A 22,648-nucleotide genomic window follows, 5' to 3' on the forward strand; every position below is an offset into this window, starting at 1 on the left:
GGACTCGTGAATCGGCTCGCTTAAAAAAACGACTCTGATTTGTTCACGAGTCAAACGGCGCTGCAGAGACTGCTGTCGGTTCGTGGTAAACAGTGACTAGCAGAGTTGCCAGGTTCTCTTATATGGAAAATTGGTATATGGCCATTTGTATTCTCAGTTGGTATTTGATTCAGTGTAAATAAATAAATAAATCTCTGTTGACTGTTGGAATTAGTATATTGGCTTAGTACTATCTATCTATCTACATATATATATATATATATATAGAGAGAGAGAGAGAGAGAGAGAGAGAGAAAGAAAGAGAGAAAGAAAAAGAAAGAGAGAAAGAGAGAGACACCAAGGATTTGGGGCTCAAAGAAAGATATTATCAAAAGAGACAGTAACAAGACGTAGCATCGATTACTAAGCAAAGCCCCCTAAATAATCGTAAAATAAAATTCTTCAGGATTCGTGAAGCACGACACGTATTCATCAAAATGCATATTTTCATCTGTCAGATAATAAGTCCAAGGCATCTCCAAAATGGCAACTTTACAGGAAAGTGAAAACGTTCTTAACTTTCAATGAATATTAATGTAAAAATATTTTATTGACAGGCATTTGAACTAATAGTGTATTTCTGTTGGCCTATTTATCATGAAGTACACGATGTAAAAAGCATCGAGTATCAAAATATATCAAAAAGTGGGGGGAAATTGCTGTGTGTGGGAGGAAGATTGGATATTGTGGGCTAGTTTCAGTATCTGCTGGGCGGGTTTTATCCGGACTTGGCAACCGTGGTGACAAGCGATACGTCGTAGTTAGAGAGCGCTAGCGCTAGTTTCCTGAACCACAGAGCTGCTCGTCGTAAGTTATTTTTCTAAAAGCAAACTCGCCTGTTGTTTTTCGGGGGCGACAGGGGACCGACAAATAATGGGAAGGAGTACCCGCTGCTCCTGCACCGTCTCTCGCCCTGCCTGTCCCCCGGCCCCGGTCTTCACTCGCTCCATTAACGTTAGTCCGTCTGTAGCAGCGTCTGGAGCCTGTTAGCTGTACCCGCCGCCCGCCTGCACCCGCCCTACAAACACACCGCCAAAATGGTGAGTTTAGCGGCTTGCTTCACTCTGTCACGCACCACACACCAGTGTTTCTTGCCACCAATTTGGTTTGATAACCCAGTCGAGTGTCGCTGTGCGTCTGATTATAATATTTGAGATTTTCAGAAGGCTAACTGGCTGGCTAGCTAGCTAGCTAGCGGAGACGCTAGCTAGCATAGCTGCGAGTAACTTCATTAGCTAGGTCCGTGAGCTATGTAGCTAGCTAGCATGTTTGCTAATGTAGCATAAATACTGCTAGGTGGTTTACTGTTCGTTTTGGATGAAGGGTTTGTAAATTGCAAGAAAGTGGTTTGTGGGCATTATAGGTCTGAAGTGTGTCTCCATATTTTTTTTTTTTTAAAGATGGCAGATCTAGGTCCAGAAAGTAAAAATCCACCCCAGGATTTTGCTCCAACTGCCTGAATGGCTCTGCTGCGTCTGTGCTGAAGTGGAGCCGTTCGGGCAGTTGGAACAAAATCGTGGGGTGGAGTTTTACTTTCTGGACCTGCATTTGCCACCTTTGCATATTATTCACACTATAATGGGCAGTAATGTTAACGTACAGCATCTTGGGGCTAACTCCACAGCTGCGTAGCATAATCAGCTGGCCGACCGACGCCACACTGCGTTATTAGATACATGGAGCTTTCCTGGATTTCTGTTTCTCATGTAAGGCAGGTAGTGTTTATAAACACGCCAGCATGGCCTTGCAGCTGTAGTTTTAGGCAACAGCAGCAAAATAGCCCGCATTGTGTTGTTTGCCTGGACCTCAGCCTGAACGCCTCTGGACGTCCACACGCAGAAACACGCCTTTTAACTGTCAGCTAGGACCAGGCCAACCTCTTCTAGTCCAAATAAAGCATGATGAAGGAATGACCTCATTCGTGAAGAGGTGAATCCATGCAGAATTCATTATCTTGGGGAATTTCCTACACAGCCTGTCTGACGTTAGCTAGTGTGACATTGACTGATTCCTGAGCAGTTAGCATTAATGTCTAGATGTACTGTGATTGGTTTTCCTTAACTTGTGTCTGTAAATGTAACTAACAGTAGGAGCAGACATACAGAATGGGTCCACACACTTTACAAAAACAGTAACTAAGCAAAGCATAGAAAGCACACCAGCATGGCAAGGTTGTGCCGAAGGCCTGTCTGGAAAGGCTGTCTTGGGTTTGCAGGTAGCTGCCTAAGCAGTCATGACATAGCCGTGGTTTGCCTATGCAAACTGAGGGAGAGTAGATGGATTCATGGTTAGATAGAGCTGCTGGTTTAAGTGAGTCGTCTGTAGGGATGAATGAGTCTGCAGTAGTATGAACGTGCAGTGCAGGGTAGTTTCTTTATTTAGTACTGTGGATTATAAATAAATGTTCTAGCAGTTTCTGAATGCATTTGCAAGTTAATAAAAAAGCCTTTTGCATTTGTAGCATTTGACTGATGCTTTTATCCAGACTTACATTTCAGTCATCTTGCGAATTAAAGTAAGTAGTATTGCACAAGGACTCTTATTGATGTGGCATCATGTGCTGGTCCAGCCTAGAACCCTAGTCTGCCACGGGGAGGGCGGTGTTGTTACCCACTATGCTCCACAAACTGCACCCAAGCTTCCTGACTGTCCTGAAATGTCAGGATTTTTAAAATGATTATTTATTTAATTTTTTAAAACAAACCCGAGCCCACATTCCTATAGCGATGTACGTTCATCGCGGGTCACTGCAGCAGTATCCTCGAGTATTCGAGTGTTGAAGTCCATTGGTTAGGAAATATATTTCATCATATTGCGTTGCATTTTTTTCCAGCTGTATTGACTCCAGCCTTTTTGTTATTATTTTTATACTTAAAAACAAGGTTAAGCTGTTAAATGTACAAATATGCACTTTTCATACATAGTGGGCCTTCAAAACTCATTCATGGTAAACCAAATTGTCAACATTTCAGCATATTTAAAATAATTCTGATGTAATCCAAGTCATTCAGAGGGGTTTGGTGTGACATGCTCTGTTCACTGAATTGTTCACTGTGGTGGTGAATGGAACCAGACATCTGAAGAGTTCAGTGCCTCTAAAATGTACCGTTCTCTTCATCATAAACTTCTCTGCAGCATTGTTCTGCTTGTTAATGTAGACGCAGATTTCAGACGCATATTCCTACAGAAGACGTGAGTCTGTGTTGTCACTTTGGTTCCTGCTACATGGTGTTTTTTTTGTTTGTTTGTTTTGTGGCTTACATGATTCATTTGTGTCACAAACACAAGTTTTTGCACTGTGTGAAGCAACAGACAGGCAAATAGTTTTTTTTGTTTGTTTTGTTTTTTGTAAAGAAGGGATTTATTTTTATTCCCAATCCAGACTGGTCTTTTTGTTCTTATGTGCAGGTGTTCTTGTTAAATCCTCTGGAGAACCTGAAGACCTACATAAGCAACCGTCCACCACTGGTCATATTTATGGTCAGTGTCAGTGCTGTGGCTATCACTTTCCTCACAATTGGATATTTCTTCAAGATTAAGGAGATTAAATCGCCTGAAATGACAGAGGTAGGAGGCTGTTTTGTTTACTTATTTATTTGTTTGTATGAGTCTAATATAGTTTGAAAAGGGACATGACATTATTCACAGGTAAAGAACAAAAGTTAATGTGTACAACCAGTTCAATAGTGGTGTTACAGTGGGTAATTATTAAATATTAATAATTAATTTGACACCTCATTTGTGCTTCTCCATGCACTGATGCCTGTGTAGTCCCTAGTGGTTGGCTTTTATATTTGAAGCGGCTTAACAGCATATTGCATAACACCATCGCTCCATGCATTCTAGGTGATTCATTGTCATTGTCTGATTTAGCTGTGTAAAGGCTTTGTAAAATTAATCAATCATTTACTTTAGAAGTGTTACCTTGTCTTGTGCTCATTACACTTCATATGTGGATTACAAGTAGGATGACTCTGGTTCAATTTGCTTCACCATACTGTAGAAAAATGTAGCAAAATTTGAAATGGCTACTGCATACGGCTACAGCTGATTTGCAATCAACTAATGAGACCAGAGTTGGTGGGAGTGGAGATTGGTGTCGTGAAGCATTCTGTTTTTACAATATATATTTTCATGTTTATGTACTATGTATTTTAAATATGATTTATTTGGGGGTGTTTTTACAATTCACTCCAATTTTAGTATTTCCAATTCCCACTCTGTAGCTTAGACTTTCTCCATCACACAATGTCATGAGTGTTGGGAGGGTGAAAGCTAGCATGTGCTTTCACACATGAAGCATCCCTGCATCTTTGTGATCTACAGCTAACACATCATTGGACAGTTTAACATGTTTGGAGAAGAACACTTACTGCCAGTTCTGTTACATCAGCTAACAGAGACCCACATTGGCTAGAATCATGCTCAGTGATGGGAGGGGAATGGGAGGGCCATCAAGAAAGAATAAGACCAGTTGTGCTGTTTGGGACTCCTGGTCTTGAATGGCTTTGGCATCAATCTGATGTTGTTAATGCTTAGATGCAGCTTCAGTAAGAGGTAGGCAGGCAGAGTGGCACTGTGTAAAGCAAACACAACCCAACAAAACCGCTATACATATCCTAAGATCATTATTAGGCCACACATTCCCTGATCTTAATTCACCTCTTTTCTTTCAGGACTGGAACACCTTCCTTCTTCGTTTCAACGAGCTGGACTTCTGCATCTCGGAGAACGAGACTCTCAAGCATGGCCTCAACGAGTCCACGACTCCAGAGAGCACGGTGACCAGCAGCCAGTCGCGCTCAAGCACCCAGGCCCCCTTGCTCTTGGAAGACCCGGGCCCCATTAACATCTCCGTCCCCATCACCCTTACCCTGGATCCCTTGAGACCATTTGGGGGCTACTCGCGCAACATCACCCACCTCTACGCCACTGTGATTGGGCAGCAAGTGGGCCTGGCTGGTAAGTGGTTAAAAAATGGTTAAAGTGGCTCTTTAAAGTGGTGTTGAAGTTGGTGTGAACCTGTCAAACCAAGCATAGACTTGGGTCAAATAATAAGATGTAAAAGCCAGACATGCATGTATTTGGCTGGTTATTTTTAGTGTGTTCCATCATATTGAACCCCCCCCCCTTCTTTTTTTCCTCTAGTGTGGTCTTGTTAATCAGTGACAGCAAAACTCTGCATCTGTTGTTTGGAACTGAACAGTGTAGTTACAGTTGCTTCAAGGTTTAAGCTGAGAGGATCAGTTATTGATTGATTGATTTATTTTTTGTCCAGTCAAATGCAGTCCAAGTAAAACAATGGTGCTTTGTGAACAAAAGGATGACACACTAGCCAAATTAGTCTAATTAACGTCTTGCTAATGCATGCATGCTGCCTTTACAGAGCTTTTCAGTCATTTTCATTTTTGTGTGTGTGTATATTTGTTGACAGGCAGGGAATCCCATGAAGAGATGAACATCACATTCACTCTTCCTGCATCCTGGAACTCAGATGACTGCGTTCTGCACGGTCATTGTGAGCAGGTGGTCTTTAGCACCTGCATGACTATTACTGCAGCCAGTAATGTCTTCCCTGTCACAGTGTGAGTTAAACTTTACATGGCACAAGACTTCATCATTGTTAACCAAGCCTTTGTTTGTCCTTCATTGTTCTCTCAAATATTGACACATCTTCACACTGTTGGTTCAGAGATGTCTTTTTAGTGTAGTGTGTATTGAGCAGTTAAGACACTATCATTGGGTCTGTCAGTATTGACTCCAAGGTAAATAAACAGAATCTTTTAGGATGGTGTTTTGGATCCTTTTGACATAAGAGTGGAAAAGCATGCTCTTCAAATTGTACATTCAAGACAAATTCTGAATTAAGCTTTGAATTTAATTCACCCTCCAGGCAGCCACCTCACTGTGTTCCAGAGACGTACAGCAACGCAACTTCCTGGTACAAGATCTTCACCACAGCACGGGACTCAGACACCAAATACACCCAGGACTACAACCCATTTTGGTGTTATAAAGGTGCCATTGGGAAGGTGTACCACGCTCTCAACCCCAAACTCACTGTCATTGTACCAGATGTGAGTGCATGTAAAAACAGCTCTCTCAGATACTACTTGTAACTGTGGAAGAACTATGACATGACATAAAAAGCATACTGATGGCTCAGATGTTTCCTCGTTACATTCTGCTTTTGGAGCTTTTCCACTGTCACTAATGCAAATCCAGAGCTATCTATAACCTGGTCAAGTAACTTTGTCTGCTTTCTATCACAAAACAGTACCCTTGGAGGTGGAATTTTATGGTGTCTATAATCATTTTGTCTTTAGACCAATTACTTTTAATAGCTGAGGACTTGCGCTTATTGATGGCTATGTGTCTAATAATGTATTGGTTGTTTTTAATGTTCTAAAGTGTGCCGAGGCTAGCAGTCTTTTAGACTATTTTAGTCTGGCTAACTCTTATTCAAGTTTGGTGGCTGTTTTGTTTTAAATGACTATTTCTGCTGCTGAATTCAGGAATTTGCGGGTCCTGGGTGTTGTTTAACAAGTGGTCTGTACTGTTTGTGACTCCACCTATATTCACTGGTTCAGTTTAGCTTGGTACAATATACTAATAGATAATCAAATCTAGCACAGATACATGGGTATGGTATGGGTTGCTTGACAGTGTAACCCATGACCAATTAAAATTTTTTTTTTCTGCCTATACCTGGTGTTAAACTCTTTAGGGTTTCAGCGAGCTTTGTTGTTCAAATTACTGCTTGGGAGCAGTGTTTCTCAATCCTGGATCTGGAGATACCCTGTCCTGCACATTTTAGTGATTGCGCTGCTTTCAACACACCTGATTCAATTTATCAGCTCATGAACAAGTCCTTTCAGAATCGCAGGGAGTCCACAAAAAATGTGCAGGGCAGGGTACCTTTAGGACCAGGGTTAAGAAACGCCAGCTTGGGTAACTGCTAGCACTTTTAACATAAGTATATATCATCCGGATATTGTATTTATCAGATGGTTAACTAGTAAATACAACATCTCTCCATTCTGACACTTGGGGAAAATCTGCCCACTAAGCATGGAGATCTGTTGGATATCCCAAAACAACGACACAGAATCGTCCACGAACTCTATGAAATCAGTGAATATTTGTCAGCTGGGTGTTAGAGGGGAAAAAAAGGTCACAGTATTAGTTTCCGACACCATTCGAACACAGCATAAGATTCAGATTTTTTGGAGAAAGCAATTAAACATTCAACAGAGTTCATAAATGGATCCAGCTCACAATATATCTCCGCTGTTTCATAGGGGTGCAGTGATTCACAAAGTTTACAATTTAATTTGAATTTATTTTTTGATAACGAATAAGTTATGAATGTAAATGTGCCTTATGTTAATGATTTCATTGCCATTCTATTTGAGAATGTAACATTTTAAAATCTTTTGTAAGTTCTTTTGTAGGTTGCTCTGGATAAGAGTGTCTACTAAATGCTGTAAATGTAAACATCATACAAGTACAACATTGGAACCAAAAGTTGTGCTTCCCTGATCAAACTAAAGCTTATATATTATCCACAAATTAACATGCCAGTTACAGTACAATAATACTTTACAATATGTTGTACTGTTACACCCCTACTGTTCTGACAAAGCAACTGGTTTGCTTTTCCTCAGAGTTTTGTCTACTGCTGAGCTTTTTTTTTTTTGTTTTCTTTGCTCTGACAGGATGATCGCTCCCTCATCAACCTGCACCTAATGCACACCAGCTACTTCTTGTTTGTGATGGTAATTACAATGTTCTGCTATGCAGTCATCAAAGGCAGACCTGGCAAAGTAAGACAGACCAACCCAGATTTCTGTCCAGAAAAGGTATGACACTTTTTAAATAAATAAATGACAACAAATAATGGAACATAATAGTGGCTAATGCTGTTTAATCCTGCTTGCCCTGTTCTGTAGTAGATTACGTTTGGTGTTGTGAACCAGTTGCATGGTAATGCAATCTATGGTTCACTCCCACTTCATTACATAACATCTCCTTACACACTAAACCTGTCTGTCTTTTTCAGGTGGCCTTGTCTGAAGGATAGGTGCGATCAAAGGTAGACATGCGGACTGAACCATATCAGCAGTAGAGGGGACGGCATCTGAACTGAACCATATCAGAAATAGGGGAGGGGAAAGAAAAATACTTGTTGCCTACTGAACCCAGGAGAAGGGTGCAAAAAAACATTATAATGCGAATTTCTGCAATGTTGGGTCACTCCAACCAAAGACTTTCAAGTGCCTGTGTCTACTGTGTATATATTTGTAGGACCCTTACATTCAGTACCGAAGCACTCTGCCTAACCCTCACCCCCCCCCATGTGCCATTCATGCCCAAGTCAATATCATCAGAGAAAAGAGAAAGACGGTGGGACAAGCAACAGCACTTCTAAATATGACCCCAGACCATTGCGATGTGTTTTTTTTTTTTTTTTTTTTTTTTTGGCACCTTTTGTTGTTGGTGGCATGCAGAAAAGCCATGGCTGACAGTTGGTGACATTTAATTTGGTGATCCATGGCTAGAGGATTTTTTATCCCCCTCACCCTTCATTGCTATTGTCTTTCATTGTTTCCTCCTGGAGGCTCTTAAGTGGTGTTTCTCTGGCCCTTATGAGTTATAGCATCAACTTGTGTCTAGAGATTGTTCTTTAGCTCTGGAAAGTGATGGCTGATGCTGATGAGAGTATAGGCCAGGGGACTGTTAATGTAGGAGAGATGGTCTGTTGTTTGTCTGTGTGTGTACGGGGGTGGGGGGTTGTTTGTTTGTTTGTTTGTTTTGGTAGGGACCTCCCTACTGATTTTTGCCTTTGTGTTATACACACGTATGATGTATATCCATGCTACCTAGATGTCAGAAGGTGCAAGAGTCATTTAATAGTCTCTTACATACATACACAGCTCTGCATTACACAAAAAGTAAAGGAAAGGATACCAAAAGGAACGTCAGTACAACGCTCAGATTGGATTGATCATTTGTCTGTTTATTCTGTTTGACCAGATGTAACTGAATGTTTTGGTTATAAGTAATTGAAATAGAGGAGTGGGAATTGGAGCCATTTCTTGTTGGATGGCTTTGATTTACCGTGCACACGAAATGCTTCACCGGTATTGATTCATCACTTTGGGCTTACCTCTGTTTTATCCTTCCCTTTGATTATTTTACTGGTACACTGAATGACTGAATGTACTTTTAAAGGATACAGCAGAATTAACAGACATAGTGCAGCATAAAAATCACTTGTACAGTTACCATCAGATTTGAAATGTGATTTTTTTTTTTTCTTTCTTTTATTGTTTAGAATCTCTTACCTCAAACCTGATTTCTCCTTTTGAATTATTTTTAAAGGTCTGCTTTCCCTCCTAATGTAATACAGTTCTCAGAAACTCATTCACTATACTTCTAACTTCTGCCTCTTGTGTTTTATCACTGGATAATGTGAGATGCTTCAAAGATATTTGAGATTTCCCCTCCTCATCATACTAAATCTTGTATCATTCCAATACATATCACTGGCGTTTGCCCTCCATGCAACTTGCATTTTCCTCAGTACTGTTATCAGTTTGGCATTGTTTGAAAGGGAAATGAAAGATCTTAAATATGTATTTGCCTCCTTTACTTCATCCTTTCATTTTTGCCTCATTGTTTTCATCTGCTTGCTCTGCCAACAGACTGCCTTAATGTACTTCCAGTCTCCTCTGAGTCAGGTTTTATGCTCACATTGCTAAATACAGACAGATGCTATTCATAATTATAAAGATTCATTTCAGTGCTTAATTCTTAGTCTCATTTAGGAAGTTACCACCCCCGTCTCCAACACTGCTCCCTTCATTAGCACATAACATGCAAACATCAAACCACTAACGTGCCTTTGCACCAGTCAGCTGCATCACCCCTGTAAATAGCATGTCCATTTTAAGAAGATTTGGAGGAAGGCCCGAGTGTTCCTTCAGCTGTCCTGATGTGATCGATTCAAGTTGAAATAAATTCTTCTTATCCACACATTGCCCATTTCATCTCTAACTACATAGCAGTCTCCAATAACCGCTTGAATACACACATGTTCTACTACAGCGTGACTAAAATACAGTTTTATTTACAGTGTTATTTGTTATACCTACAAATTAACATAAGTTATTATCTTCATCATAAGTTCTATTCCAGTAAGTTAAGATAAATGATGCTTTAAGATAGGCTGCGTAGTGACCAAGCAAATGAGGAGTTGGTCATGGCTATGTACGAGCTTACTCTAAAATATAAGCATTTAATTTTTTTAAAAAGCAATATTTTTTCTTTTTTTCCTTTTTTAAATGAAAATATGAAATGCTGTTGCCATACTTCTCACTTTTGTTTGGTCTGCTTAAGTTTCTTGGTTTTCATGCTTACCATGGAAAGAGATATATAGCCATGTTGAATTTATTTTGTGTGAACAAACTAGTATTCCTTTGAATGAATAGCTTTATGCTCCGCCCACAAATCATTCTATTGTAGCAAATGTTGCTAAATTGGACAAGCTTTAGTAAACACACATTGTAGTCATTTCCAACCTGCCACGTTTCTATTAGCTACAACCATGTAGCTGTAGATAACTCTTCATTCTAATTAGAGTTTGCTTTCTGTCCTATTAGTTTAAACATGATTTCAGCGTTTCACCTCGCAAAAAAAAGAATACATTTATGGACAAAGCATGAGTCATCTGACTTCAGCTGTAATCCAGCACTTCAAAAATAAGGTTAGATCATCTAAAATTTAGGAAACCATGTTAATGAGAGTGGCAGATATAGTAGTCAGGATTTTTTATGGCTTCATGGCTGTTTGCGCTCACTGGAAGATAGTGGTAATACAAGTTTCATGGATGTTAGCTGTATCTCGGATCATATTGATCCGTCCCCTTTATTTCCTTTGGTTTTGGGACACTGAGGGACATGTATGTACATTGATGGTGGATGGCCCTCTTCTAGGTATAAGTCACAGTTCCATAGAACATACCCATGAACAGATTGTAAGGTTGCGAGTGTGACGCCATTACGGTTCTTTCACTTGTCTTGATGCATGATTGTAAATGTCCTGCTGACCCGTTTGTAAGAAGACAATCCTACTGTTATGTGTGCTCTTTGTAAAAATGCTGTAGGCACATGCTTCGCTGAATAAAATCAAACGTAAGAATGAGCAGTGATCATTTTCTCTTGATTATGATTCGACTGGGTCAATATCAGCTTGTAGGCCTACGTTTTTGACATAATAGGCACAAACCCCTGGAAATTAGATTTTGCCATTTTTTTGCTGTTTGAGGTTTTAGATTGTCATTAGATGGAAGTAAAATATTTTCTTAAAATCGGAGATCAAAGGTCACACAGTGCAGCATCCATTAGAGGAACAATAAAGCAAAGAGCATGCTAGGCTTTGCCTTCAAGCACCAGTCTTATAAGGGTTTTAAGTGCCTGGTGTGGACGTGGTGGCGGTGGTGAGGGGGGGGGGAGGGTGCACTTCATGGCCAGCTGGGTGAAACTAATTCTGTTTTCTGTCAATAATGAAATCAGTGGCTGCCTGCACCGGCCTACCTGAGGAGGAGCTCTGACCTTTTAGTGGATTCTTTCTTTTAGCCTTTCTGCCAGCAAATAAAACTGTCTGCCCGTCATTCAGTCTCAGGGGTCTACACCTAGTTAGTGAAACAGGTGTTCCAGACACTTCTTCTTCTTCTTCTTTACTGGAGATTAAATAAGGCTGCATGAAGGAGACAGCAGACACAGACTAGCACAAATATTTCATGTATCATATATATTACATCAACAGATCTGTCATGTTTATAAACCATTCATAATCATAATAAACTTTTTAAATACCAATAATAATCTTAAATTCAAAGCCATTTTTACATTATGTCAAAAAACAAAACGTGGTAAAGTTTTTTTTAAATCATACTTGAGTAAATAAATAAAAGTTTGTTTTTTTAAAGGGGGAAATTCCACCTATTATTAAATAATTAATTCCGAGTGGTTTGGTAGGAAATGCTAGAGAAACTTGCTAGAGAAGCAATACTCTTGTGGTGGTGGTGGTGATCGGAACCAGACAGTGTCACTAAAATAGACCATCCTGACAAAAACCTCTACATGAAATTGTTAGCACTACAAGTACGCTGCTTCATGCCTGAAATAATTTTACTATGCAGTTTTTTGGCCATTTTTTCTTTTTTAAAAATAAGAATTAATAAGAAAGAATTCCCACAGAAAACCATGTTTTTCATCAACAATTCATCTAAAAGCACTTTGTACTTGTCGAACTGGGCAGTTAATAATAATAATAATAATAATAATAACAATAATAAAATGACAGTATTTGTTTTGTAGATATTATGGTTGCTATCAATACCCCTCTAAGAAAATGAGAGTAGGTATGCTTCTCTACGCTTAGCTAACATTTTTAACACCAAACCACCTAAAGTACTGTTTACATCTCAACCACTGCATTAGAAATGCTATTAAAGTGACCAGCTGCTCACCTGTTTAATTATTGCATTGAGAGAAATGGAGGGGGTGGCCTATGTCAGTCCTTGGGTACATTATAGAATCTGAGTTTACTGTTATTATTTGCATGAGTGTTACAAATGAGTACAAACAACTGACTGGTACCTAATCAGCCTAATGATGAGTGCATTTTCTGATCTGCTGCTTTTAGCCCATCGGAATATCATACCTGTGCAGAGGGGGGATTCATAACTCACCATTAGATTCAAAGACAAGACCCCCTCTCTCATTGGTTGAGAGCGCTGGAGGAAAACGCTCTTGGCCAATCGAGTGGCTGTTGCTAAGCAGAATAAACGCAGTGCTGTAAAATGATTGGCCACAAATGTTCACCGGTAGGCGTCACGATTAGCGATTAGCAAACACGGCTAACGTAGCGCTAACATAGCCAGCTAGCCAATCAATGGTTGCCTTATACATACTCTTGTTGAACAAGAAAAGTTAAAGAGGTTAATGAATTGTATAAACTTTAAATTATACTCCGAGTATTGGTGCATATCTGTAAATGAATTAGCTCGTAACTTGATTCTCCACAGGGGGGCTAACTGCATATTAGCGCAGGCCAAATTTGTTGGTCTTCTAGAGTAGCTAAGTTGATTGTTTTTGACAAACCGTTCATTTAAAGGTGTAACAGTTTCAGTACAGTTTATAAACTTTGAACAGTATGAAGATTAAACAGTGTCTCTTATTTAGCTACTATTTCTTAAAAACCGCTGTTAATGATAAAAAACTAGACACCTGAGTGCAATGTATTAGACTGAAGTGGGCAGGGATAGTGAGGGACAACTGACTAGATCGTTGGTTAAAAATAAATTTAGCACAAAAGTGTTAGGAGATTGTGTTTGGTACAATGATTTTTGGCAATAAATCTTATACCGTTGGAAATGAACATGCATTTGTGGGATGAGCAGCAGAGCTGAGTATGTGGGTTGTGCCCATGAACAATTTGCCAAATCCTCTCTGCCAATGCCAAACAGCTTACTGTGCCACTGACTCTGGACTGGAGGATGGAAGTTTGAAGAAACAAGACATGTTAGCAATTTAACAATTTATTCATTTAACAAACAGGAGCCTCAGTAGACTGCGGAAGAACCATACACAGCCACAACAGCCTGGCACCTCCTCCTCATGCTGGTCACCACTGCTGTGGGATGGCCGGTCTCCTGGCAGCCCCCTGAGACCGGAGATCGTCCTGCAAACCTTGACTGCAAATCTGTAGAAGACAACGTACAGTACCTAAGTGCTGACAGGGTGAGGAGACCATCTTCTTGGGGTGTTGACTTTTTCTTTGGAAGTTGTTAGGCTAATACACTCACATACAGTGTATTGTATATTTGTTATTTAAAGCTCATGAGTTTTTATGTAAACAAACAAACACTGTCAGATTTAATATATCATTGCATATCATTTTCTCAGATGCATAAACATAGAATTGTATATTTCCCTGTAATGCTTATTCAGATGGATATAAAACATACAGTATAACAATCATCCCCATAACGATGCATCCCTGGACCGGTACTGTGATCGCAGCACAAGGCCTTTATTCACTTTTCATGATGAAATAAACACAAAGGTTGTGGTGTTTCTCTCCTTGGAAACCTGCTCAGAGTATCTGGGAGGAAACACACACACACACACATGGCCCTCCCTCTCCTTTCTCCACTGTGCTGGGGGGAGGAGGGGGCAGTGGCGTAATGTGACCTCCGTTTCTGTTTTTTCCCCTTTTCACTTGTTTGCAGAGTTGGAGATAAAGCTCAGCACAGCCATTGTCCGAAGCCAGAGCCAGGACCCGTGGGACAGTCTCTGCTTTGCCGGGGGAGGAAACCAAAGGGAGCCGGGTACAATAGGCAGGCAGCGTCTGTTCTGCACTGTCTATGGGCACTGAGTCTTTTGTGCTCCACCTGCCACCTTTATCGTGCGTCTTCAGCTTTGACCTCTTCTTCCAGTGCAGGTGCGTGAGCAGCTGGGAGACTTCAGTGTGGATACATAACGTCACCAGGTGAGGCTGGGCATCTGTGGGCAAGTTTGACTTTATGTAGTTTTGGGGGTAAAGAAAGTAACCTGAATTACTTTGTGACACTGACTTGTTAAGGACTTAGGACTTGTTAATTGACTGATCTCCCACAGTGTCATGCTTTCACCAGTTACAGGTACGTGTCTCATACTGCCGCTACTTACTGACATGTTGCATCAGTGAGCAGAGCTGCTGTCAATCAATGTAGCAACGCTTAGTAGCATAGCATGTGCTACTGACAATATGTTACATGGAGCTTGAAGTCAATTTACAGTGCATATAGTGCCTTCGTGAGCTACCTGCACATGTTAACTCATTCTTGTATAACAACTACATTATGATAAAATGTCATATATTTATATGTAGGATGCATATCTGACAGCATCAATTCCTATTTGTATTACATTTTTTATTACAGGTCATTTCTGTACTTTTATTCTCATTTGGATTTTATCCTAAATCTATGCAATTTAGGGACTTAATACAACCTACATTTCAATATTACATGAAGCTGATTGTTTTGCAATACTGAGACATTCCTTCATGTTTGTGCTCAAGAAGCTCGGAACATATTGACCATTTCAGATATGGATATTAAAAGGTTAACTTCAACCTGTCTCAGTTAAATATCTTAATAGTCCATTATCCGTTATTGCTGCTAAATGACTTTAGAACATGAAAAGTCTTGCATGTAATGCCTATCCCCATTAGTTAGTCTTAATATGAGCTCTCTCGGACCAACAATAAAAGCACTAAGCTTCTGTTAAGCTCAGCAGCTGCCCATGTAAAAGAAACAATGTAGCTGTCCCTCAACCTTCTGGAGTGTTCTGGGGATCGGCCAGGCCCTCCAAATAAGATCACAGTGACATATAGCGCTCAGGGCTGAAGGCCAGTTCAATAGTAAACCCTTTAAGAGTGGTCGGTCTGTGGGAGTCTATCATCAGGGCAGTTCAATCACTGCAGCCAGCAGAGGAACAGGATGTTTCAGAAGGTTTGTTCTCCCGTCATGTGACCGGTGTGACAGGTTGGCTGTGGAGCCTTGTGGAAGTTGCCTTGTCGTACTGATCCTGGACCGGTTTTGAGGGATTGTGTTTGTGAAGCGTAAGCTTTAGACGTGGAAGAGGAAATCCATCCTAGTTCAGAAGTAAGGTCCTGGCATAAGTTTCCTTTTCTGATTCTGCTTTTGTTATGGTCAGCCCCTCTCCTAAGGTAAACACTTTCTCTCGCCGTCTCTCTTTGTCCGTGTGTGTTTGTTTGCCAACAGCTTTTGAGTGGATTTGGCTTGAACAGCTACCAAGGTGTGTTGAGTTTGGAACGCCCGGAGCCGCCGTTCCGTGGTTAATGTTATAAGGGTAGTCTTTCCCGTCAATCGTTTGTTCTTTGCTTCAGGGAGAAAAGGGGGCTGAAATGTATATCCATTAGGAATGCTGGTTACTTTAAATCGCACACAGCCAGGTTAAAACAGCAGTAAGAGTGTTTCCTTTGCCGTGAGTAGAACCTGTTATCCTTCTGAATCCCTAACACTGTGCACTGTTCCTTTTCTACATGTTTCTGAATGCTTTCTTGAGAAATAAACAGTTGCCATATGCAGTTTTATGCAAAAGGTTTTGACACCCCTGGACAAATGACATGGTCCAGAGACCACAATTCTACACATTTTAATACTTAGTTATAGTTTTTGCTTAATTTAAAACAAAAAACAAAAACATGTACAATGGTTATAGCACATTTAATGTTTAATATATTTAATTAATTTAAATAATTATTTTTTTCCTAAATTAAAAAAAAACAAACAAACATGTAATTATGGTTGTCCACCCTTTTCCTAGTAAGTAAAAAAGGAAAAACACACATGTTACTGCCCAAAAATACAGATAAAGATAGCCCACCAAATTGTCCTCTGAAACTTTCCTGATAAACTTTTCAAATTAGTCAGTGGTTTATCTGAGGGGATCAATTCTTAACAGCACATAACTTTTATTTGTCACAGCCCAGAGGATAGGTTTCCTTCTGAGGAGTGATGTACAGTAATATGGGGATCATATCAGTAGCGGCAGGTAATTGTAAAATAAAATATGTATATTGCCATCTTCCTCATGCTTTCTGAGAGTTTTTCTTGTTGAGTCTTGGTTCCTCTCAGGGGTTCTTCCTCAGGTTCTCAGAGATTCTTCTTTTGAGTCTTGGTTCCTCTCAGGTGTTCTTCCTCAGATTCTCAGAGATTCTTCTTTTGAGTCTTGGTTCTTCTTAGTGGTTCTTCCTCAGGTTCTTAGAGATTCTTCTTTTTGAGTCTTGGTTCCTCTCAGTGGTCGTTCCTCAGGTTCTTAGAGATTCTTCTTTTTGAGTCTTGGTTCCTCTCAGTGATTCTTCCTCAGGTTCTCAGAGATTCTTCTTTTGGAGTCTTGGTTCCTCTCAGTGGTTCTTCCTCAGGTTCTCAGAGATTCTTCTTTTGAGTCTTGGTTCCTCTCAGTGGTTCTTCCTCAGGTTCTCAGAGATTCTTCTTTTGAGTCTTGGTTCCTCTCAGTGATTCTTCCTCATGCTATTATAGAGTTTCTTGATTACAAACACAGATTCAAGGCCCTGTAACAACGTGCAAACATGCATGAGATGAGGTTTGAGATGTGCAAGATGTGTATTACTGTGCATAACTTTAAAATGGAGTTGATATGAATTTAATTGACAGACACTTCTATCAAGGGCTCATTGAATTTGGCGCTCCTAATATATTAATTTGTTAATCGTTATTACAGCATTGATCTTTGCAATATTGAATACTGCATATAGACGGGTTTCTGAGCATCGTTATCATAGAGATGCATGCGCAACCAGGGGGCAGAAAGCAAACAAAACAGTCTTCATGCTACAGAGCAACAATGACAAGAAGTTGTTGTGTAGTAAACTTCTGCTTTTTACAGCTGCTGTTTTACACTCAGCTGTGTCGGAGGCCTACCCAGCAGCGCTGTACAAAGGGCATTAGGTCGCATGGAAATGTAAACAGACGGAGTCGCTTAGTCATAAACGAGCTGTGTAAGTGTGTGTGTGTGTGTGTGACGGGTGTTTTTTTTCTCATGACCATGCTTTCATGTATCACAACCCCGATAAAACACAGCTCTATCACAGCTCAGATAAACACAGCTACCTAATACAGTAGCTATGTTCATTACTTCATCTCCTACCACTTCTATAGAAGAAACCCAAAGGTTCACGGTTGTAAATGGTTCTATAGCTTGAGAAGTGTATTGCAAAAGATAAATGCTTTTGTTTAGAAAAAGGCAATTTTACTAGATAAATAATAATAATAAGTGAAACACGTCTGAAAATGTTAAATGGTCTTAAAATATTCTTATAAGAATCCCTAAATGAGAAAGATAAAATATAAGGTAAAATATCTAGATTTAATGGGGCTTTTATAACGGAAAAGTGAATGTTTTCTGAAGTAAAGGAGTGACATGTAAGTTTTAAAGTTCGCTCCCCCGTCAAGGCCATATATGGAAATTGAGCTTTAAAACTTCCACACTTTGGTACTCCCATTCATATTGCTCAATGTTTCAGTTCTAAGGACTTTTTGAACAAGGCACTATACAGGACAGCCAGTCAAAGCAAGCTCATTTATTTTATATTTAATTGAACCACCAAGAACAAACAACTGATATTTAGATTTTGTCTCAAATTGATACAGGATACGTTAATTTCTGTTCATAACTGTTGTTACCGTTTTGGGAGTTGAGCAACCTTCTTCAAATTACATTGCCAATGGTAATCCTCAGGGTCCAGTTTCAAAATGATTCAACCCCCTGAAAAGAATCCCACATAAGAGCACGCATTTGCAAATCAGGTGGCAAATCAGGAGCTTCATCATTGAATCAGGTGTTCTTGAGATAAAACATCTAATAAAACAAATATTTGGACAGGCTAGGGGGTTGTTGACTGTGACGTTTGATTGCATGTTAGAAATATGGCAAGAGAGTCAAGAGAGTTGTCCAAAACGTTCAGAGAAGAGTTCACCGCCTTGCACAAACAAGGAAAATAATACAGACAGAGAGGCACTCTTAGAGATCCAGGAACACTGGCTACACTACTTGGATGTTGCAGAAGGAGGGAACCATCAAATTCCTGTGTAGACAGATGATCACAAATCCAACAAGTATCAAGTATTGGTGGCAGCAGACACTAAGGTTTTAGTTTGCACAGTAAGGTGACTACTAAGCGCTGAAGGTCTTCATACCCGTACACTTCTGCTGACCCAAAAGCACACGAATAGTCGGCTCCAATCTGCTCAAAACCAAACCAGAAAGCCAGTGAAGCAATGAAACAAAACTGGATCTTTTCCGGCCCATAAATCAGCAGTATGTCTGGAGGAGGACAAATGAATGAATGGTGGTGGCTCAGTGATGCTCTGGTTCTGCTTTGCTTCCTGTGACACTGGAAACCTGCAGTGTGTGAAGTCCACAGTCCTCGAAGTCCTCAAAGGCTTTGTTTCAGAAGAAGTCCGGGAAGATTCTGGATAGATGGTGGGATTTGCAGATTTGCAGCATGCAAACCCAAGAGTATTAGTGAACTAAAAGCCACTGCCCATGAAGAATGGGCTAGGATTCCTCAGGAATGCTTCCAGAAGCTGGTGTCTGGCTATGCATCACATTTGCAGCAGATCTTAACAGCAAAAGGATGCTCTATTAAGAACTAAAGACGCATGCCGTTAATGGGTTGAATAGTTGTGAGGTAAGACTGAGGTAGTCATTCTGTGTTGAAGGTGGAGAAAGTCCTTGTTCTATTAGTTGTGTCAAGCATGTTTGATTGGTTTATTGCAAGCAGATGAACGTTTTAAAAAATATTGCTAATAAACCTTATTTGTAGTGGGGGTTGAATAATTGCAATTGCAACTGTACCACACCATCAGAGGTTTTGTGGAGGCCATGTCTCTCTCTCTCTGTTTTGGTGGCATGAGGAAGACCTACACAATGTCAAGAGTTTTTAATTTCGGTTGGTATATATGCATAGACAACAATTCCAGTTATTCATGTCATTTTGTTTTCTTTTAGAGACAATGCCAGCAAAACAACTGTGGTTTGGTGTTTAAAAAGGGAGTTATATTTTAGCTCACACTCTTCTCGTATTCATACCTTGAGCTCTTGAGAATGTGTTTCAGAGCAGAATGTGTTTTTAATAGGCGTAAACGCTCCGAAAATGCAGGCAGGGCCAAAACAAACGGACCAACTTCTTTCCTGTCTGCCCTGTGGAGGAAAGAGCGTGCACACACGTTGTTTAGAACCGAAACAATGAAAGAACCACAGATGTATTGTCATTCCCAGAGAAAGGGCTGAACACAGAGTATATCCAATAGGCTGACATTGTGTTTTTTCTCGTTAGGTTTTTTCCCAGTTTGTGCTTTGTAGAGCTGGTTGCTACACATGACTGAAAATGTTTCCCTCTTGTTTGCGGTGAAGCCATGTGGCATCCCTTACTTGATGACTATGTGCTAAGCAGCTGTGCAGCGTCTCTGTGATGTGGAAAATGCACAATGGCAGCGTCAGAGCTAACCGCTGCCTCAAGGCAAACGGCTAACATTAATGGCTTCTAAACCGACTGACATTGATGGCAAATGCTTAAGGCTTTGAGGCATTGATTGCCTGGCTTGTTTTCATTGCTCAAAGTTAGCTTCAGGACTTTTCCGATAGGTTGTACGTCTTCTCTCTGTGATTGTAGCAAACAAACCAATAGTGACACGATCAAATGCAGCCTTAAAAGTAAACATCTGGAAACTGCTGTTCCAAAGATTTGGAACCACTTTTTATATTAAAGCATTTTTAAATATTACAGGACGATGACTAAATCCTGCACCTAATAATTGGGGTTACACACAGGGCCCAGTCCATCCCGTTTCCCCTATGTTCTAATCACCCACTACATTGCATGCTCTATTAGCACCTAACAATTAAGGTTACACATACGGTCCAGCCCTTTCCCTTATCTCATACTCTAATCACAAACAACATTGCAAGCTCTTCATAGGAGTTATCAGGTAGACCCCATCAGATAGTCAGTGTTTAGCTGAATTAATTAATAAAATTTTTTATTATTAACACCATTCAAAGTGTTTTTATTAAATATTTGGAGATTATGCAATATTTGAAGTAATTTGAGAACAGTAATATAAGGTAGTTTTATATTTGGGGTTGGGTTACCTTATTTGAGATTTGACCACTTGTTGAACAAAAGGCATTGATATTATACAGCTTCTCTGTCATTCCAGAATCATCTACAGCTCTGTTCTTTATTCTGAACACATCTAAAATGTCTTCTCACAAATTATTTGAAACCTTTGAAGGTGAACAGGTTGAACACATTGGAATAGTTTTGGGATTTGTTTTAGTGAAAACATCTAAACATTTGTGTGTACACTGATTATGTTCATTTACCTTTTTTCCTTTTAATAGAATCGGTTTGAAGCATGACAGACACCATGTTTGGCAGTGGGAACAGCCAGTGGGTTTGCCCCAATGATCGACAGCTAACCCTGAGGGCCAAGTAAGTCTTTCTACAGTTCTGATGCTGTGCAGGAAAAGCGTTTATAAAAGCATATGTCTCTCTTGTGTAATCAAGTGTAGCTTAAAATGGAAATAGGAATGTGTTGTTAGTAGGGGTAAAAAAATACACAGAAGTCACATTCCAGTTTACACCATGGTTTCAACCTCACTGTTTGGTACAAGGACAAAAAATCTTTTCATGAAAGATTTCTTTCATTTATTTCAGACACCAGTTTGCTTGAGCAGCTTAAAGCTTAAGTCAGAGATTCCCAAACCTTTTCAGTACAAGACCCACCTGTATTTACGTTTACTAGTATACTGTTCTTTTATAAAATAATAAATGATAAAATAATACATAAAATAATAAAATAATGACCTTTTTTGTTCCATGTTCAGCACTAATCTTCAGTATGAATGCATTCATACAGTTTGATCTTGACACGACAAAGCTGTTGAGAAACTGGGGCTGAGCTGGGGTCAGACAGCTGCTATGTATCCTATCACCCTTACTATAGGCAGTTGTTGTACTGGTGTTTTACTGGAAAATAACCCAGTAATAAGTCACTGCAGACAAAGGGGATTATTTGTTACATGATTCTAGTGTCAGGGAGCTCGCAGCATGCAGCAGAAATTGACTTTTTCTTTCAGAAGCTTCAAGCATGTTTGTGCCTGCTAGATTTGATGTGATTGTGCTTGCCATGCAGGACATTGCTAACGCAAGCTCTTTGGAGGTGCAGTGAACCGTTTTCTGTAATTTGTGCTTGTGAAATGTATTGAGAAATTATTTAGATTGATCTTCACACACATTTATAGACTACACGTAATGTGTACCGTGTGCACCAAACCTTGCCATCCATACATTCTGTGACTGACAAGTACCTTCTGATAAAGACCGAATCTATCACTCTGCATTATTCACCTGTACACAAGCAATTGACTGCCAGCTTTAAAACTTTTTTGTGGCAGTGTGAACGGACACACTGAATTTGACCTTGGACATTGGATTTAGTGAGAAAATCAGATTTAGGTCATTTTACTTGCTGTGTGAACAGGCCTGTGTTACTGTGTCCTAAAATGCAAGCAGCAATGACAAAAATAAAACACACCCATTATAATCAACAAAACTAGTCAAAACCAGATCATCAGCTGATAGCTCATGATTTGTATCCAGAGTAACTGACTGAAGCATACAAACATATTCAAGGAATCAAGATAAGGGCCTTATAGCTTCATGTACTTCACTATAGCTTTGTAGTAGAACAGTAGAACCAAGGGTGCGGTTTATATATTTTTTTATTAAGGAAAGTACAGTGCTATACAAAAAATAAGAATTAATTTCCAGTCAAAATGGCCATTAAACCCAAGAAAAAAGATAGAAAACATATTTACCAGACACCTCAACAACTAAATATAATATCAGATGTGTCAGTATTTAGAGTGTAAACTCTTTATGCTATTATAGTTATCCACTCCTCTGAGATGGAAGAAGGACATTTTCTGCTTCTCACCATTTA

The 22,648-nt window shown here is 39.8% G+C and overlaps 2 protein-coding genes across 3 annotated transcripts in view; both read left to right on the forward strand.

The window, feature by feature from the left end:
• The first annotated feature begins 762 nt into the window (after positions 1-762).
• On the forward strand, positions 763-11,244 carry tmem248 (transmembrane protein 248). The gene is made up of 7 exons (XM_072674590.1): positions 763-1,079; positions 3,448-3,606; positions 4,716-5,001; positions 5,474-5,624; positions 5,933-6,116; positions 7,758-7,901; positions 8,102-11,244. Exons 1-7 carry the CDS (start codon positions 1,077-1,079, stop codon positions 8,120-8,122), a joined length of 948 nt encoding a protein of 315 aa, XP_072530691.1. The 5' UTR covers positions 763-1,076; the 3' UTR covers positions 8,123-11,244.
• A 3,105-nt stretch (positions 11,245-14,349) lies between these two features.
• doc2b (double C2-like domains, beta) overlaps positions 14,350-22,648 on the forward strand; it is a 228,954-nt gene continuing 220,655 nt past the window's right edge. Inside the window, exons 1-2 of one of the 2 annotated variants that reach the window (XM_072674602.1) lie at positions 14,350-14,598; positions 21,045-21,135. In XM_072674602.1, the coding sequence (XP_072530703.1) occupies positions 21,059-21,135 (77 nt within the window). In that variant the 5' untranslated portion in view covers positions 14,350-14,598; positions 21,045-21,058. Of the gene's footprint in view, positions 14,599-15,734; positions 15,823-21,044; positions 21,136-22,648 lie in introns of those variants that run through there. The other variant, XM_072674610.1, reaches the window with a different exon arrangement.

Source organism: Salminus brasiliensis, chromosome 1 (assembly GCF_030463535.1).
Source record: "Salminus brasiliensis chromosome 1, fSalBra1.hap2, whole genome shotgun sequence".
Lineage (NCBI taxonomy): Eukaryota > Metazoa > Chordata > Actinopteri > Characiformes > Bryconidae > Salminus > Salminus brasiliensis.

Coding starts and splice junctions, on each gene's coding strand:
- tmem248 (XM_072674590.1), top strand. Junction 5,002..5,473: donor GCAGCAAGTGGGCCTGGCTG/GTAAGTGGTTAA, acceptor ATTTGTTGACAG/GCAGGGAATCCCATGAAGAG. Junction 7,902..8,101: donor CAGATTTCTGTCCAGAAAAG/GTATGACACTTT, acceptor TGTCTTTTTCAG/GTGGCCTTGTCTGAAGGATA.